The 12,642-nt window shown below is 49.4% G+C and overlaps 2 protein-coding genes across 14 annotated transcripts in view; one reads left to right on the top strand and one right to left on the bottom strand.

The window, feature by feature from the left end:
- MED12L (mediator complex subunit 12 like) overlaps positions 1-12,642 on the top strand; it is a 108,201-nt gene that overhangs the window by 57,271 nt on the left and 38,288 nt on the right. The gene's annotated exons all lie outside the window — the stretch shown is intronic.
- The window catches only part of P2RY13 (purinergic receptor P2Y13), a 17,183-nt gene that overhangs the window by 3,896 nt on the left and 645 nt on the right, over positions 1-12,642 (bottom strand). Inside the window, exon 2 of the mRNA XM_021396751.1 lies at positions 1-12,642. This exon is cut by the window's left edge and continues 3,896 nt beyond it. Within this exon, the coding sequence (XP_021252426.1) occupies positions 11,598-12,629 (1,032 nt within the window). The 5' untranslated portion in view covers positions 12,630-12,642 and the 3' untranslated portion in view covers positions 1-11,597.

The following is a 12,642-nucleotide window of genomic DNA, read 5'->3' as shown; positions in this document are numbered from 1 at the left end:
AATGGGTAGTGAATGACTGTATGGTTTTTCTAATGAGTAAGGCTTTGGGTTGCCTCACTACTTGAAGAAATTCTATACTGTCGCATCTAATTAATCTTCTTCCATCTCTTATTTACAACCTTTTAAAAATTAGAAAATCTTCTTTGTGAAGTTGAGCAGTGATTTTTGGCTTATAGAGCTGGGGGGTTTTAAGTGATGCTTGGGTACCTGAGTACAACTGCTTGGTACGCCACTCATTCCATGTCAGCATAAGGTCTGCTAAGTGGCAGAACTAATGCAAGTGTTAGAAATGTGAAGCAGTTTGTTAAATTTGCTCTCAGCTGGCTGTACTTAAGTTCTATTCTGTTGGCATCAGAACAAAATCACTGACTTGGTTAATTGTAAAGATTTGTGGGGGGAAAAAAAAGCATTAGTGCAGGCTGCAGTGTGTGTGTGCATACTGCTGCAGCCAGCTGACAAGCAGTAGTACAGAGCCTGTGTCCCTGCTCTCTTCTTTACCGCCATCCATTCCCTCCCTGCATCATTTCAGCACGCCTGGCATTGGGTGCCCATTGCTGCGGGCTGAGCACTGGTGAGGTCACGCAGCTGCTTGCATTTCAGGCTGAGCCAGCTGTACGTGTTGGCTGCCTCAGACTGGAGCTGCTCCCACGTGTGCTGGCAGGGAGGAGACTGAAGACACCCTCCCTGGGCTCTGTGCTTGCTGCTCCCCATTCCTGCCTTCCCAGGAGGTGTGCAGGCAGCTCTGCGTGAAGCACAAACATTGCCGCCCCTGACTGAACTGCAAAGAGGCTAAGAAACAAGAACAAGGTACGACTACAACTGTGGTCTGCAGTGCCTGGCTGCTTAGTCATACCCAGAAACAGGAACCAGTGCCTCAGCTCAGAGAGCTTCACGTCTGCCTCAGTATCTAATACAAAACTCACTTGGTTTCTAGGTTCCTCCTCGAAGTTCCCCTCCATTCCAGGCTTCTTTTAGCAGCTGTGGCCAGCAGCTGGCTGCCTGCAGGAGAGCTCCTGGCTGAGAGCCCATCTTCTGCTATCCGCTTGTCCTCAGTGAAGCCTGGTGCCAGCCCTGCTGAAGGCAGCACCAAGTGCCGTGCTGTAGCTGCTGTGGGGGAGCAGTCCCTGCCGTTGCTAACAGAGCCTTCCTTCCCCCCAGCACTTGGCCCAGGTGTTGGCTGTGGGAAGAATTCTCCATAAGCTATTCCTGGGGAAGCTAGTGTTTCCCATGTGCAATCACTCGCTCAAGTTTGTGTTAGTCCTTCTGAACCGTTTGCCATAAAGGTAAAAGTACGGAGCATACACGAGCTTTACCTTGCATCTGAGTAACCAGCTCCGTATGCTCGGTTCTGCTTTCTGCAGCAGCCTTTGGCAGCGCTTCATTGCAGGTACTCCTTGAACTTCACATCTGGCTTGTGCCTGTATCTCTGTTCTGTTGTACAGTTTTAGGAGGGCCTGCAGTGGGTGCAGCAGGATGCTGCAGTAGGAGTCAATAACACTGTTCATGGGTGAAATTCTCCTTTTTCCACTCTTACCACCAGGTATTCAGTACAGCAGGGGGTAGGGAGCATAGCTTCAGCATAACATGATTTCTTTAGTTTAAGAAAAATATCTATGCGTGCCTTATTTTCTCAACATTAGTTTCAGTATATTTTGTCCAAATAATTTTTAAAAGTTATTATTATTAAATTTCAGGTGAATTATTAGGAATCCTAATTTTCCTCTATGTGGGATGGGTCTGACGTGAGTCCTGTTTGGGTTCCTACCTGAACTATCAAGTTTGTCCTTAATTTTTCTGTCTTTTGAGCAGTTGCTCATTAAAAGTTCATGGATTAATATTGCTTACTTTGAATCAGTTGTTTTCTATGTACAGGTTACAAAACCTAGCAGAAATTGTTAGTCTTTGGTATAAGACTGGCTATTTTGGAAACTCATTTGCAGCATCTAAAGATGCATGAGTTCTCTTCCCTCTTAAATATGTATAAGGGTTCTGAAGTGATGCTGAAGAAATGCTTTCCAGTCTTCTGTCTCCTTAATAAGGAGAATGTGCATTTTTTGTGACCTGGAAGCAGGAACTACTGTCCATGTAGAGTATGAGTCCTGTGCTTCTGTACTGTGCTTTGCAGCTGGCAGACTGGCTGTAGCAGTCGGCTGTGTGCAGGCTGTTCGTCTCTGTAGCACAGGATGGACTTGCAAAGCAGAACTGGAGTTCAGTGATTTTAAGCCTTGCAGATGCTCATCTCGAATATGGATTGCTATGTTTTCTTTGGTTTTGCTCAGTGGTAACTTTCTGAAGCAGATATTTTCAGCTCTGCTGAATGGGGGCTGCTGTGTGCGCCCAGCTCAGTAACTCTTCTGTTGAGATTATCAGCCTGCTGAACTCAGAAAATGGGAGGGAGAGCAACAGGATCCTCAGCATTGGTTCTTTGGTGGCCAGCACTTTGCCAGTTCTAAAGCAATGTAGTGCATGAAGTGTAGTGTTCAGGCATCTCCCTTATAGGCTGCAGTTGTTTTTACGTGAAGGTTTAGGAGAGAATTGGCAGCAGAAAGATCCCCCACTGGGCTGCAGGTAAAGGGCTGTTGGTGGCAGTGAAGTGTTGCAATTCTGACTTTTTTTCTGAAAATGACGAGAGGACAATGTGGTGGCTGACAGAGTTGGGATAATTAATGTTTTCTTGGAATGGCAGCCTCTAATTAGGCAGGAGGAAGGGATTAGCTCTGAAATGCTTCCTTTGTCTCTGTCTGGAAGATGCTGCTGGGTTGTTTCTGCTTGTGCAGGACCTGCTGATAGCAGAAGCTGTGCTGCAGCCCATTGAGGTTGCTGTCTCTGAGCCCATGTTAGGAGGCTGCCATGTAAGGTGCAGCCAGGCCGCTGCCAGCCTCACCATGACACAGCATGCACCGTTCCTGCCTCTCCCTCTTTCCTCTTGCTCCTGCCACTGTTTTCTCTCACTCATCTGGCAGTTCCTCTTCAGCTCCTTAAAAGAGCACCCTCCTTTCTGAATCTTCACCATCTTCGTCCTTGTGCCGTTGGTCTTGGCTCTGTCCTCTTTCCGCATGCTGTTTCTGATCTCCCATGTGATGTCAGCAGGATGGCAGTGATGTGGATAATGCTGGAGACCTGTTTCATCCCTTTCCTTTCTTGCCAGCAGTTTGTACGTCTGCTCTGCCCTTCAGCTGCCCCTCCTGGGTGTCCACCGCTGTTGTGCTGATAGCTGTGGAAATACATATCTTTTTTTCCCCCCTCTCCTTCAAGAGGAGGCCCCCGTTCCTAGAATCATAGACTAGGTGAGGTCAGAAGGTGCTTCTGGAGATGGTCTGATGCAGCTCCCTGCCCAGAGCAGCAGCACCAGCTGCAGGTCTGACCACCTCCACAGTCAGACTCTGTCAGAGGGTTCCTGTCGTTCTGCGAGCTGTTCCTCCTGTGTGCTGTTATCCCACAGTCAGTCTTCTGCATGTTAAGAAGCTGTTACAAACACACCGGCCTGGCAAAGAGCGGAGGCTGGTGGCCCTTCGTGGTGGGGGCAGGCATGGGAGCCTCTGCTGAAAAGTACCACGTTGTGAGTGTGGATGTAGGTTCTGTGTGATGGGAAACAGAGTCAAAAAAACTTGGAATGCAACTTTAAAAACAGTCAAGATGTTGTGTAGGTCAGAAAAAAGACGAAGGTTTGTGATTGTGTGACAGTTCTGGCCACTGCGTGCCTGCCACCTCTCCCAGGTGCTGCAGGGGATGCTGCGTGAAAGTACAAATAAAATGCTGGTGCGCACATGTAGACAATGCCAATCAGTGTTTGAAGTAATTCTAACCTAACTCTTAGGCTTTTTTTTTTGCTTAGCATCAAAAGAGTTTCTATTTTTTTATATGCAATTCTAATTCATGTTGCAAAGGGACAAGAACCACATCTGCTGCAGTCAGCTGGGCTTTTCTGTGCTTCGATGCATGTTGCTGACATGGGTTCACCGTATTTGGCAGCAAAGCCAAAAAAGGAAGGAAAGGAGACAGGGTTTGGGTATGTCTGGGGAATGGCGGTGCCGGCATCCTGCAGGAGCTCCCGGGCCCATGGCTGTGGCAGGCGGTGCTGCGAGGGCGGTGCAGGCCGGGCTGGGCCGCGCTCACTGTCCTCACCTGGGTGTGCCAGCAAGAGTTCCCAAGGAAAAGCAAGAAGCAATGTGCTGCCATGATGGTGTCCTTTCAGGTTCAGGGTTGGTCAGACATGTAAGCTTGCTCCTGGTAGCACAGGACCTTTGGTTTTGTTTTATTTTTTAAGAAGGTACCAGGATGTGTAATGTCGGGAAGGGCTAAGACAGCTGAGACGTGAGAATGAAGCCTGCTGAAATCCTGCTGTGCCACTCTGGCAGCGCTGGGTGAGCGGCTCCGGCCTGGTCCCCTGGTGGGGAATGTGGTGTGATGCAGCGTGGTGGCTGTGGACCTCGGTTCCAGTTGGGCACGTCTTCTGATAGAATTTTGATAAATGCAGCACACCTCGAGTTCCTCAGGGCCGGCCTGGCCATCCCACCGCCGCCGTGCACAGGAGCGAGGGGCCGCCGCAGCCGTCTGGGCTGGGAGAGCCTGGCCCTGCCCGGCAGGCTGCGTGCTGCGGGGCTGCGTGCTGGCACAGGCCGCGCCACGGGCACCGGGTGAGCTGGTCTGCCCGCTGCTGCCGCCCTGCCCCGGGGATGCCCCGGCAGCAAGGGAGGGCGCGAGGGTGAGACGGCAGCGGGCCGTGCTGGGAGGGAAACCTGCGGGTGGCGGGCAGGAACCTGTGCTGTGAGAGCGGCTGCTTGCTTCCCACGCGCCCCAAATGCAAACAGATGCTTTCTGCCTTGAAACCCCTCTGCACCCTTCGGCTTCTCTGCCTCCCCTGCCTCCACAGAGCAGGCCCTCAGACAGGCCGTGCTGGGCCGAGCGGCTGGTGTCTCCGGTGCCATTGGCGGGGCACTCCTGGTGTCCCTGTTTGTGAAGGAAGATTGCAAAATCTTCTCTAGAGTGGTGGGACGATATGTGGAGCCCTACGAGAGTAACACTGAGCGTGCCCAAGGAGAAGACAGACAGATGTCTGCATCCCTATAGTGCACCTATGGCAAACCGCTTCTGTAAAATATAAAAACTTCAGCTGCATTGCTGTTTTCAGTTGTTTGTCACTCAGCATAACCACTTCAATCTAAAATACTCGTTAAATGACAGAGATCTGTGAAAGTGCCTCTCCTGAACCTTGAGACGGATCCGACACACGGTGTGAGTTGCCTGCTCAGAGCTATGTGGTTTTTCCAGTGAACCTGACAAGTTTTAACATGATCGGAGTGAAGCATGAAGGAAGAGAACCTTTATTCTGTATAAAGCGACTAAAAGAATTCAAGTATGCTTTCCTTTACTGAAAGAGGAGAAAAGGATCGAATGTAAACCTCAGACAGCAGATTCAGATGTTACGGTTACTGGATCTTACTCGATATGACTTAACCTGTATCAGGAAGTAAGGCATTAAAACCACAAACCCTCTTGCACTTCGAATAGTATCTCAGAAGGAATAATTAGTCGAAATATAAACATATTTTTCTGTTGGGAGAAAAATAACAAGTAATATTTACCATTGAATTAATAGAAGATTGGAAATTCTCACTACTTGAGACTTTCTCACGCTTTTAATTGATCTGATCCTCAGTTTATGCCTCTGTCTGATTTTTCAGCAACTTTGTCTCAATTCCCGCTTTCTTTTCAGTTAAGGGTGGTTACAAACAGGAAGATGTACAGAGCAAGCTATCAAAGACTTTTCAGAGCATCAGAAATCACTTACCTGTCCCTGCTGTCGCCCTCCGTTTGTCTCTGAGCTGCATCGCGGAAGTGCCTTAGACTCCCCCAAAACGCATCTTGAGATGAAAAATAGTCACGAGAGTATTTCTTGCGATAAGGTGGTTAAATAAACCATATCTGGGAGTAAGCTTCTGTGCTTCCACTCGCCTTTTTTTGTGGTACTTGATCAGAGAGGCGAAATCCACCCAGCCAGGAGCAACTGGAGCAACTGGCTCTCTCATTCCCGGGAGTGACTCACATGCTGGGTAGGCAGCGCGCTCGCGCCCGGCTCCGGAGCAGCCCAGGCCCGGGACGCAGCCGTGATTCACCTGGGGGTGGGCTGGTGCCTGCCCCGGGCGCCGTGTGAGCTGAAGGAGCTGTGCGCTGCAACCTGTGCAGCCGTGCCCGTGCCTTCCAGCTAGGACTGTTTGTCTGCGCAGTGAGTGCGAACTGAACGCGAGGCTGAAAACCCCCGTGCTGGGTAGATGCAAATACCTGCTAATCAAGATTATCATGTCAGTTATTAATTTGACTGCGTTTAGACATCTTTAATGTTGTGCTTTGAACAGATTCTCTCTTCCAAATGTAGGATGAAAGCGAAATGTGAAGTCTGTAACTAAGTATTTCAGCTGAAATGACTGGACTACCTGTTTGCTTCCTGCTCTCTGCTTTCCCAGTGCTTTTTGAGGCTGACCCTGGGCCCGCTGGCTCCTGCGCTGCAGTGCTGCCGGTCCTGGTGCATGTCCCGAGCAGGGGAACGTGATGCCTTGGGAGCACTGAAGTAGGTGCCGAAGCAGTTACATAAGGGAAGATTTTGCTGTGTGTTAGTAGAGGATGAAGTGATTAATTTCGCATTTCTGCAGCCTTCTTAAATAGAAAACAAATACAGACAGTACTGTCCCTCCATTAAATCTTCAGGAGAAAAATTCATCTTCCAGACTGCACTTCCAGAGCAGTGGCTGCCCCATCGCATTTCCTTGATATTTGTCTGTTCTGCCTGGACTTCTCTGTGCACGCTTTGTTCTCTTTTCCCCAAAGCTGTGGGTGATGGAACCCCCAACCCAGCTCTTCTGACATCAGAGCCTTCTGCGCAAGTTCCTTTGGCAGCTGCCTGGAGCCTTGTTGATCCAGGGCCAGGCCCACCAGCTGCCATACCCGTGGTGCATTGCCTCCTCTGGCAGCGTGTGCAGGGGAATCCTAGGTTCATTTTCACATTTCTGCTCGCTCCTGGGCAATCTGTAAGGTTCTCACTTGCCTCAGAACCTCTCCCTTAGTGAGATACAGTCCCTGATTGTACGAGAATTTTGACACGATTCATCTTTGAAGACCGGCTTTTGCAAGGCAAAACAGATAATGCAAAAGAAGCCAGCAGGAACAGATGTTATAGTGCCGTATGTGATCTGATCTCAGGAGCTGTGTATTCCGACATTAACTGATGGTCCTTGTTGCTTGCACACGGCTTGGATGTGGCAAGAGAATTGTGCCTCTCGCTTCCATTCATTTTTTTTCCATAGGAGGTAGTCATTCTCGGAGGTGTTTGAACAACCCTGAATTCCAGTATCTGGAGTCTGTGCTCCTCTAAGGACCTCTGAGCTCAGGCACTGACCAGCGCACCTGTGATACGTTGGTCATGCTTCCAGCATTGCTGTGCATCTGCCCACAGCAGTGGGCAGCCACGTGCTGCTGTGTCTGCTCTGGGCATCTCTGGTACTGGGAACATCTCTGGGATCTCAGACAGCGCTGTGGGGAAGAGGGAGGAGAGAAGGGAAAACAACAGCAATTGCTTACAGAGATCTAAGTGTTTAGTAGTTGGTATCCTGTATTTTTGTTTTTTGAATGTGGTGTGATTGTACATCAACTATTCTTCAAAATCTCTGTGTTTTGATATATAAGTAAAGCTGGATGAGTTAATAAGCTCTGCCATAGCATACCCAGCAGGCTGTTAAATTGGAGAAGCTGCTTAGTGCTTCTCAGGTGGGAGCAGGTCTAGGCAGGCCAGCGCACAGAATGGAGATGCTGTGGATGGAGCTTACCGTAAAAGCAGCACCAACGAGATGTGGGGCTGCGGTGTACTGAGATGCTGAGAGCTGACCTGTAACTCTGTCATTGCTCAAAGCCTGGATGTCCCTTCTTGTGTTCTGCTGATTACAGAGCAATTCTCAGATTACATAAGAGTCTGAACAACTTTATTACAGTAATTATTGTGTTGCTTTACTGTAAAACTCCTTTGCTATCACATTGGCAGTACAAGCTGTGGGCTTACTTTTTAAGCAGATTAGTCACCTGGATAATGCATGAGAATCACTTTTTCTGTTTTGAAACAAAAAATGGTGGAATGCTGAGAGCTTGCACACCGGTGTAACACCTGCTGCACCGTGCTTCAGCGTGCAGGAGGTGCCGAGTCCTGGAGATGCCTTGGGAGCCTCCGGCACCTCCTGTGCTAAGGTTTGATCCAGCCACTGCTTGGTGGCTGCCACTGAAAGGCATGGAGGGAGGAAAGGAGCTGACTAAGAACTCACTTTTAGAAAGCTCGTTTCTTTCTCTATCCTTGTGCTGTGTTGTCAGTCCCTTCCAGCTGCACACCCTGGCCAATGATCCTTTTTGGGGCTGGAAGTCTGTTTGAGAGACTACAGTCTTCACATGCAACCTGCTGGCCCTGTGTGCTCATGAACAGTCATACAGGGAGTATCCTGGTTGCTGGGCTTGGCTTCCCAGCTCTTATTCACAGTGCAAATTGTCTTTTTGTATTTCACCTGAACTGAAGTATGCTGTGTACCACGAGAACTTGCTCAGTACCAGGTCACAGAAGTGCTGGTGGAGGGATTTGTATTGGTGCTGGGCAGTCAGGACACGTGTGAAGTGCAGAATTTGTCCTGAGATGTTCAGGAATGAGCTTACTGTCTCTCTGAGGCAAAATCTGAAGTGCTAAATTGTAGGTGTCTTTGGCCTTGGCTCTTTCTTTTTCATAGAAGCAAGTAAAATACTAAATAAAAAGAACTATACGCTAGCCTTTGGGTACCCAGATAAGATGGATTTCCTACGAAACTTGCCTTCCTTGTGCCCTGTGGTTCCCCTTTTGGAACCCAGCTACCTGTGAAATGTTTAGAATGAGCGTCAGTAGTTTTCATGGGAAACCAGAGCCTGGGAGCCTGCTGTAGGCTCGTTTGTCCAGGGCCTGCTGCCAGCCTTCCCATTTCTAGGTTGTGGGGCTTCTTGTCTGGAGTGTAGACAAGCCAAGCAAATGCGAACTTGGCTGCAGAAAGGAAAAGCCTTGGTGCTGCATCACGATGGTGATGGGCTGCGTGTGCTGGGTCAGGATGCCGCAGGTTTGCTCTGTCCTATAGAACCGCTATAATACCTCGGTAGCTCCGGGGCACGAGTGTCAGCACCTTTCCAAGTTAAGCTGGGGGAAGTTCAGATTTGGAAGGATAGTGACGGTCGTTCTGAACGTGCCGTCAGCGTTATAGGAATGAGACAGGTTCCCAGACGGCACTGAGGAGCTCTGCGGAACCCCACGAGCAGCCCTGGTGCTGTGCCGCTGCCTGCTGCAGGTCGGGCCGCTGGCCGCCTCGCTGTGGGGCAGGCCTGGGCTCGGAGCCCGCCTCTGCTCGTGTGAAAGATAAAATTGCACTGGGTCATTTTTTGAGCCTCAAGAAAGGAGAGACTGCAATGTTGAGGCGTTCCTACTTCTGTTGGGAGACAGGGATCTGAAAACTGTCAGGCTGCTAGAATTTAGAGGACTTGTCCTGAAAGTGGATCAACTAGATGTCCTGTCCTCACAGTCAGCAGGCATTTCCCCATGGCAGACCTTGCTACCTGGCTCCTCACTACCGTCCCGAGAAGCTGCAGCAGAACAGATGACTCTGGCTCCTCGGGAACCTCTGGCACACCCCTTGCTTTAGGAGCACCCCTGCCCATTTTGTGGCTACCCCCACCCGGAGGTACAGGCCGCTGGTGTGTGCCAGTGTGCTGCCAGCGTCCGCGCACAGCGTTAGTGGGAGGGCTGTGTTCCAAGCAGTAGAAACGTGTGTTTCTTTAGGCAGTTTCTAAAGTAGCGAGTGTTTTAACAGCTAAGAGTTTGGTATATTTACTTTAACTAAAGTAGCCAAATTAATCCTCTTAAACGCTGCCTGTGTGCGGGGAGAGAAATTAATTCCTGAATAGTATTTAATCCTGAGAGGAAGGCACTATTTGAGAAAGCACTGATTTGTAGAGCAGTGCAGAACCAATTGGAACCTGACTGGAGATTAGTTCAGTTTCCAGTTGTTAATGAGTGTTTTATTAAGAAAAAAAAAAGAAAGCACTGCTGTGCCTAGCAGAGAAGATACAGTGAGCTGCAATTGCTGAGTGACGCATCCAGCTGTGTGGTAGAGACTGGGAGTCCTACAGACAGATGTAATTATACACAATAATCTAAAGACAACTTTGAAAAAATCAGGCTGCATGGAGCAACCTGTACGACTGCATAAGGCTAATGTAAATACTGAAAGTCTAAAACCAGCAATTGAGTGGTAATCATAGCATCTGGCATGTGAGGAGGGCACCAAGCTGGCAAGAGAGCCTGAGAAGGGCAGTTTGCAATAGGGCTTGGTGCATCTCAGCATGGCACTGGGCTCCCTGAGGTATCTGGATATGGTGCTGGGCTGCCCAGGACGTCTTGGTGTGGTGCTGGGCTCCCCTGGATGTCTGAAGATGGCACTGGGCTCCCTGTGGTGTAACCAGGTGGGAGTGCTGCAGTGAGTGTGCAGTGTGATGTGGGGGTGGTAGGGGTGCAGTGATGGCTAGGGGTGGCGGTGGGGTTACAGTAAGCAGCGAGGCCGATGGAAGGGAGCAAGTCGTAGTGCTTTCCTGCAGCCGCTTCTGCAGCAGCACCTCACCTGAGCAGTGCCCTTTGCAGTCCTGGGCCCTCTGTAGCTGCTCGGGGACTAGAGTGCTGCAGAGCCACAGTGCCCCCTGCTAACGTCTCTTTGGGAGCAGAGAGGAAGGGTGAGAAAACTGGGTAGGTGGCAGGAAAGTAGTTGTGTGAGAGGTGGGTAGGGGCGGGGGGAGCGTGGCCTTCTTCCCTCTGCCAAGTGCAGTTCCTCCTCCCCGCCCCGTGTGCTGCCAGCCGGGCTGGCACCGGGGTGAAATCTTCTGGGTTTTATTCACAAATAAAGCTAAATTGATGTTAGGAGCAGCTGTAGTCACTGAGCTGTTTAAGTGTTAATAAGAAATATTGTGTTTTTTGTTTGTTTTGTGTGAAGCAGATAAAATTATTTGGGAGCTTGTTCTTAAGTGATATGAAGGTACATTAATTCATAGACAACCATTTGTGTTACTTGGGTGGATGTGACTTAGCGACCAAATCAGAAAAGCCTCTGCTCTTGTTACCTGCACAGAGCCAGCGCAGCAGTGCAAGGCTATGAGCTGATCGCAGTGTTATGCATCATGGATGCAGGCAGTTGAGAATGGTGTGGTTATGGCTGTGAAGTCATTAGTGATCTGAAGCGATACAGATCTCTGCGGTACGAGTGCAGCGGTGCTGTGGCCAGGCAGGCACATCTCAAACACAGCTTTGGTTACTGATGGGGTGTCACTGAGAAAGGGAACAGCTTGGGAAAGACCCTTGTCAGATCAGCTGGCAGTTTGAGGAGTAGCTTTTCACCTGCTGTGGATAAGGAGTTAGCATAACGATGGAAATCCAGCCTGCCCTTTTTATTAAGTAGTGCTGTTGCAGCACCACCATCCTTCAGTTTTCTACAGCAGCAGTGAAACAGATTTCTTAATTTCTCTATGAATATACAAAGATTTCAGAGCGCCAAGCTACAGAATCAAGATTCGATGGCCAAGGTTCCCGTGTCCAGTTCAGTTCTTGGGTTCGTATGAACTGTTCTCTGAAGCGTGTTTACCTTCCTGCATAATATCTTCTCTAGAAATGGTTTGCACAAGAGCATGTATATCAAAGGGTCCATGCAGGTGTTGGTGGCAGCCAGCCAAAGAGTGCTCTCCTTAGCGACGAAAAGCTGGTTCTGCAGGCGGCAGTCCAGCCGGGTTGTGGTTTGGCTCAGGGTGTAGGGAACCCTGCTGAAATGGAAAGGGGCAAAGCAGAAGAAGAACACAGTGAAAATGATGAATACTTTCCCCTTGACCCTTTGTTTCTTTTTGTTTTCTCTCTTCCCCGTTTTCAAATAAGACTCGTACACCTTTTTGGTGATAATTACATAAAATAGAAGCATAAGAATGAGAACGGTCCAGAAGACAAACTGACAGATGTGATTGACAGCTTCGTGCCATTTGAGTCCAAGGTGGTTCTTCAGCGAGGCACACTTCTTCACCGACTGCGGTGTTGCTTTCTTGTTTGATAAGACCATGTTTGGCACGGAGAGAACCAGGAAGAAGAGCCAGACCAGACCCGCGAGGATCTTCGCTGAGCTCACTTGTTGCACCCAGAACTTCCCGAAAGGTCTCACGATCTTGAGAAACCTATCAAAAGCAATGAGACCCAGGAGCACTATGCTGATATACATGGTGTCATAAAATATTACGGCTGAAAAGCGACAGACGAAGGCCTTCAGTTGCCACGGTCCCAGGCCGGAGTCTGTTAGGATTTTCAGAGGAAGCATCAGAGTCATTATGAAATCAGATACTAAGGTATTTTTCAGGTAGACGATGAAAGTCGATGTGCTTGGAATGTGGAAGAAAGCCCAGATAGCCAGGCTGTTCAGTGCCAGTCCCAGCAGGAAGATGAGCGTGTAGAGCACTGGGAAGACCAGCTGGGTCACTGCGGTGTCGCGGTGGCACAGCGCGGAGGAGGGTGCATCGCTGGAGTTACTGATGGTACTCTCGTTTGCAAAGTCTCCCATCCTTCCAAATAGA

The sequence above is a fragment of the Numida meleagris genome, chromosome 4 (assembly GCF_002078875.1).
Source record: "Numida meleagris isolate 19003 breed g44 Domestic line chromosome 4, NumMel1.0, whole genome shotgun sequence".
In the NCBI taxonomy this organism is placed as follows: Eukaryota; Metazoa; Chordata; class Aves; order Galliformes; family Numididae; genus Numida; species Numida meleagris.
The sequence above is the reverse complement of the archived record's forward strand: the minus strand, read 5'-3'. Positions and strand labels throughout refer to the sequence as shown.